Here is a 6,435-nt window from a genome sequence, read left to right on the forward strand (position 1 = left end):
TATCGATATAATATAATTCTACGTCTATACAGCCACTGACTTCGAACGGCTGCACAATTTTAATTTCCCAAACGAATTTGCTTCGATGTAATAATATTGATTGCGATTATACTGTATTACAATTGGTTTTATTCCCAACGCTAATATAAAATATTATAAATTATAATATGGAATTATAGCAATAATATCAAATGCCCCGACGTTATATATTACTATTATGTGTTTAATGTTTATGCGTGTAATTATTTATGTCGTGGAGGAAAATGAGAAAATTAATCACGCAATTAACTCGGAGATATAAACCGTTTCGATTGATATTTTTAGTATTTCATTGTAATGACACTGCCACTGTATTCGGATTACCTTATACTTAAAGTATATACTTACATAAGTTACATACGTGTATAGGTGTAGAAAGTTTTATCAATATGACAGCCAAAGATTCATTTTGAGTTGATGAAAAATCGTATTGACGAAAAAACGAAAAAATTATACCGAGATACCTGTATATTCGTTCCGATAGTATAATATTATTTTAACGGTTACTTTAAGCGTATTAAAAATATATATATATATAATATAATGTTACTACTAAACACGCGTTCCGAACGTTTAGGCGAGATTTTTTTCTGAGGGGATTTTTTTAAATAAATTGAACATCTATCTATTCTATAATATGATCTATATATGCGTTTACCTATATATATATTGATATAGTCAAATATTGATCAGGTACTCGGCCCGCGGTTATCCGACTATAACCATAGATATACGTCATAACGATCACTGCGTACCTATCTATTTAAGATGATAAAATATTACTGTGGCGAGGTGGTATAAATCCGTTTTCATGTTTTACAGACAACGAAAAGTTGGAGACGTTCTGCGGGTCCCCGCCGTACGCGGCGCCCGAACTGTTCCTGGACGAGCGTTACGTCGGCCGTCCCGTGGACGTGTGGTCGTTGGGCGTGTTGCTGTTCTTCATGACCACCGCCACGATGCCTTTCCTCGGAGACAACATGGCCGGGCTCAGAAAGTCAATACTGGCCGGTCACGTGGAAGCGCCGGCGTCTATGTCCCAGCTGCTAAAGTCACTCATAGGTAACGGCTATCTACAAATTTTGTTAAATAAAAACGGACCGCGATTGAGTGATAGAATTTATATTGATAATTTACGGATCCGTCGCTCGGAAGACGTCGTGCACGTTGTATTGTCGGTTATAAATACAAGATACACAAGTACTTATAATCGATAGTAACTATCTGTTTGGTGCCGGTTGTATAAACGACGATATACACATAGTGTAGTTGTATACTGTATAGTGTGGTCTCAAATGAGATAATCTTAGTTTTTATTCGCGTTAAAGTCTTGTCTCGCAAAAATCCCGAACGAGTAGAGGAATGTCACGGAAAAAATTAAAATTAAGGTTATTATTATTATTATCGGCTCCTATTATACGAAATGAAATTCGGTTTTCTGACGTACGACACTTCAGCTCATTTAAAAAATATTGGAGTTTTATTTTTCTATTAAGTCGGCTATAATAGTTTTATTCTTCTATTAAGTTGGCTATAAAGTACGAATTGGTACGCAGTGGTACGGACGGAAATTTGTATGACCGAAGTGACTCACGACACCCCCCGACCAACAAAATCTGCCGGTTAGCGGAGGATAATGGCTGAGTGTCACGTGGATCATACAATTATACAATAATTGTGATGATAATAAATTTAATAATAATAATATATGATTATGTCCGATGTATACGCAACACAAAATATTTACATGTGTGTACATGCTATATATATTATATAAATAATATAATATAATTATGTCAATTATACGTGTGACGTGTGTGCACGCGTACTGATTTAGCATAGTTGCACTTTGTAGTTGGTTTATATTTATATTACAATAACAGCACTCGTGCCATTAACAATATATTGATTTAAAAAAGGAGCCGTGTATTATGACGGTTCATCGCGCAAATGAACTTCCAACCATCAACTCATCACAAACACAGAAACATATGTGTAAATAGAGTACTTTGACCTGGACAATATTAAATGAATACAACTAACGTCCATATAACGAAAACAACAGCATTAGAGTCTGCTGATAATACTTTGGTGTTACGTTTAGATGGCCTGCAGAATGCAGATATCTATATTGACTATAATAATACATATTTAATACACGCCTATTCTTAATCGGAGTACGAGAATAAAAAACATAAATATTTTAAAAATACGTTTTCTAATAATAGGTACATAGACCGCAGGGCCGTATACTAGGAGGTAATATAGTAGGTGTATACATACGATATTATGATTTATTATAATATATAATATTATCAATGTACCTACACGGCGATTCACTAAACGATAAACACAATGCTTGACGTTTTATGGCGGGGATACAATACAGCATAACCGATGACTCCATTACCCCTCTAAAAAATAGACTGCGAACTGCGAACACGTTTCGTATACGTTTGATCACTCTGTATAATAAGTGTTTACATAATACACTGCACTCGCCACTCGTATTTTAATAATATGTTAGCACACACATGTACATTATGCATTGTTTTTTTGCGAATCAATACTCGTGTGTGTGTACACGGAAGGACTGTAAGTGTTGTATTTAGGTTTAGAAATCCGATCGTCTATACCTACTTATCGTTTAGGTAGGTATGCATATAGAGTGCAGTGTGTATATAAGTTGGATTTTGTTTGCGAATAAGCCTATCGTCATTTTAATAATTACATCGGCCCACCGTCTCTGTATATCGTAGGTAATATTATACGAGAACGAAATTTGTAATTTCTAAAAATTCGCTAAGAAGATAATATTTTCTCACATAATGATTATAATAGCACAGGCGGGTAGACGCACACACAAGAGCAAAAAATAAATAAATCGGTTACCCGATTACTGCGTCACGACGCTGAGTGGGGATAATCCAAAAGTATTATGTAATCGCAATGTAAATGTTTTCTGCACGGAAAATCTAAAAACAGCGTGTCATGTCGTTGCGATTATTATATACATGCGCTGGCGTTTAAAAGCAACATTATTCAGTAACTCTTTATACATTATACCATAGATTATAAATACTAATATTTATTATCAATGATTTATACACTTCACAGCGTGTCAGCGTAGGCACCAAAGTATAGTGTATACCTAAATAATGATGTCTCCCGATGTTTTCACCCGATCATCAATAATTCGTTTCCGTTTAATATTTTTGAAATATAAATACGGTTCACCTAAAATCAAAATCAAAAAATAAAATATAACGTGCTTTTATTTTTCAAATATTCGTCACAACTCATAAACCTTATATACTTACTTTATACTATTAGACGTGTGGGTGTGTTATAGTTTCCGGGCAGGATGAATTCACAATAGACCGCGGTCTACATACATGTTTATAAAAATTGTATGTTACAAAACCGTAGGGGATTACTTTATTTTGCTGATTTGTAAACGTCAATCCCAATACCTATTTTGTAACCAGTGGTGGATTGGCTAAACATTTCAGCCCGGGAAATTACCGTGGACAGGCCCACCCAATATATTATAATAATTAAATAATTTCCATAAAAACTTTTTTTTTAGCTAGGAATTCTTTTATTTATAATTTAATATAATATACGTTAGCGTGTGAGTACGTGACTTTTTTTATGATCAACCAAATTACAAACCACATTCACTCTCCTACCAGAAAAGATGCTGCTGAAATAGAAAATCAAATCATTTTTACTGCCTCAAAAAGTGATGAGTCACACAATTTTTTTCTTTTAAATACATCTTTATAATATATAATATCAATATGCATTCATCTCTCTGTTTAGAATATATAAAATATCAAACAAATTTTATAGAAATGTCTATGATTTAAAATAAAATATAAATTATGTATACTACTTAGAGCAGTAAAAATTACATCCAAAATCGTGATTCGTGACACGAGTATATAACAACAAACAACATAGACATACAGTTAAATATTATCAAATAATTTTGTAATCCAAGTATATTGGCCTATCGACAATATTTTTATACGAGAAACTTTCCCGAAATCTCGGTAGGCCAATCCGTCGCTGTTTGAAACGGTTAAAAAAATCTGAACAACCCTGTATAACAGTGTTGTAGCTAGTGGAGGACGGAATTGGTGGCACGTGCCCATACGAGAGCATCGTGTAAGACATTTGAAAAAAAAGATGCAAATGCGCTGTAATCCTACTTATAACGCATAACGATATATTTATAATATATTTTATCCATACGTTTTTCGTATTCCTTAGAGTCCATGCTCAACACGACGCCCGAACACCGGTTCAATATCGATCAGGTGCTCAAGTCCGACTGGCTGCGGGAGGCGTCCGCGTACCAGATAAGGTTCAACAACAACTCGGTATACGGTCAGTGGTGCGCCTACCCGACGGCGGCCGGCGCCGAGCTCACCGACACCGAGACGAACGCCAGGCGGGCGCTGGAAGTCCTTGGCATAACCGATGTGATGCTCGACGAACACGGTTCCCGGGGGTCGAGGAGCAACGTGGTGGCCACGTACCGGATAGTGGTCAACAGGCTGTTGCAGCAGCGCAGGCTCATGGGGCAGCAGAATCACTTGCCGCACCAGAACTCGACCGCGCAGCATCCGCAGACCGCTTCCGGCCGGAAACCTACCAAGACCAAGTCCCGGTTGTGCGCCATAACGTGAGCACCGGAACAACGACCGCCGACGCCCCTAGTTCAACAAGCCTTTACTGCACACGAGACACCCCCCCCCCCCCCGCCACGACATCTAACACTACTCGATAACGGTCCCCGGCCGCGTGTCGACGCGTGTAAATAGAACACGGTCGTCGAAAGTATAATAATATGTTAATAATATTATGACGTATACCCTTATATATAAAATAATTATTATATAATTATGCAACTCGTATTATAATTGTACGATACATTTTTTTACTATGTAGAACGCCGTATATAGAGTTTAAGACAATATACTATCGAGTAGTCCAGTGTGCGATTATTAAGTATAATATTTAATTTAATATGTTACGCATTATTGTACCAGTCGTGGTACAGTACCACCTATTAACTATACATATTGTAATAATATAATGTACCTATACGTGTGCCGATATTGCAGCGTTCGTTAGTAATTTATAATAATATTGTTATAATATTAATTTAAGGTAGAATATTGTACACACTCTACGTGCCATATATTCACACTATATAAATTATTATTGCCTATATAATTTTAGATTGATACGAATACATTATATTATAATATAGGTACATGATATCGTCAAGTCAAAGTTATATTATATACGTTTTACTGTTTTAGACCATTATGATGTGTTATATTATAGACTAAAGTGTATACGACTATAAGAGATCATACGCATAGTTTTTAAGTAAATAATAATAATATATTGTATTAGGTATGTAATGTTATACTAGTATATGTACCTAGATCTAATTTGTTTAAAATTATACGGACTTATACAGACCTAGGATATTATAACAAATAATACAGACTGTTTTCGACACGTACCTATATACCTACGACGTCTTGTTATTATTTGACGGTGAAATAATATTACCAACGGTTTTTTTTTTTTTATTGAATTCGATTAAGTGTATATTATTATCATATTATATTATTAAACTTAGGCATTGTTATACGATAAAATGTCTGGACATATCGTGTTATTATTAGTTTTAACATGTTATATTGTTTGTGTATCTAAAATATAGTTCTTCAAAAAACTGACACTTTGTCTACAACATTATAATATTATTATTATTGTATTACGAATTTACTCGAGACCATTTTACCATATATATTATATGTGTCTACCCAGTTAAAGTTGAATAATACTATATATTATATTATAATGTAGGTACCTCGATTGAAAAAATATATTGACCTGATAACAAACATCGGAGTGCATTTTATTTATTTACATTTTTTCCTGTATACCGTAGACGGTAACCGTTTATTAATATACCTATGTACGGTAGCAGGTACACTTCCTATCTGTGGTCGATTTACGGTGCCTTATACTCGTACGATATTGGTAAGTACCCCACATATAAAATTATACATAATTCGTTGCAACTCACTGCAGAGTTCAAGTATTTAAAAGTAAATATACCTATTCATATCTGCTCTATACTGTCCTGATAGATTGGTATAGGTAATAGGTATCGTTATTGATACAATTAATCAAAAACATACAATACCTATTATTCAAATTAACTCTTTTTAGCAGGGCTTAAAACCAGTAACCGGTTTGTAACGAAAACCGGTAAAAAACCGTAAATTCGAGAACCGAAAACCGATAACCGCTTTTAGTTTTGGAATGCCGGAAGCGGTTATTGGTTATCGGTAATCAATGTAA

The 6,435-nt window shown here is 34.7% G+C and overlaps 1 protein-coding gene across 10 annotated transcripts in view; it reads left to right on the forward strand.

Annotated features, from left to right (window-relative positions):
* Positions 1 to 5,806, forward strand: part of LOC100162494 (serine/threonine-protein kinase NIM1) — a 53,358-nt gene extending 47,552 nt beyond the window's left edge. For all 10 annotated transcript variants that reach the window (XM_008181252.3, XM_029488529.1, XM_003242022.4 and 7 more), the window contains 2 exons: positions 862 to 1,101; positions 4,318 to 5,806. In XM_008181252.3, the coding sequence (XP_008179474.1) occupies positions 862 to 1,101; positions 4,318 to 4,736 (659 nt within the window). In that variant the 3' untranslated portion in view covers positions 4,737 to 5,806. The remainder of the gene's footprint in view (positions 1 to 861; positions 1,102 to 4,317) is intronic.
* Positions 5,807 to 6,435: the final 629 nt, after the last annotated feature.

The sequence above is a fragment of the Acyrthosiphon pisum genome, chromosome A1 (assembly GCF_005508785.2).
Source record: "Acyrthosiphon pisum isolate AL4f chromosome A1, pea_aphid_22Mar2018_4r6ur, whole genome shotgun sequence".
Taxonomy (NCBI): domain Eukaryota; kingdom Metazoa; phylum Arthropoda; class Insecta; order Hemiptera; family Aphididae; genus Acyrthosiphon; species Acyrthosiphon pisum.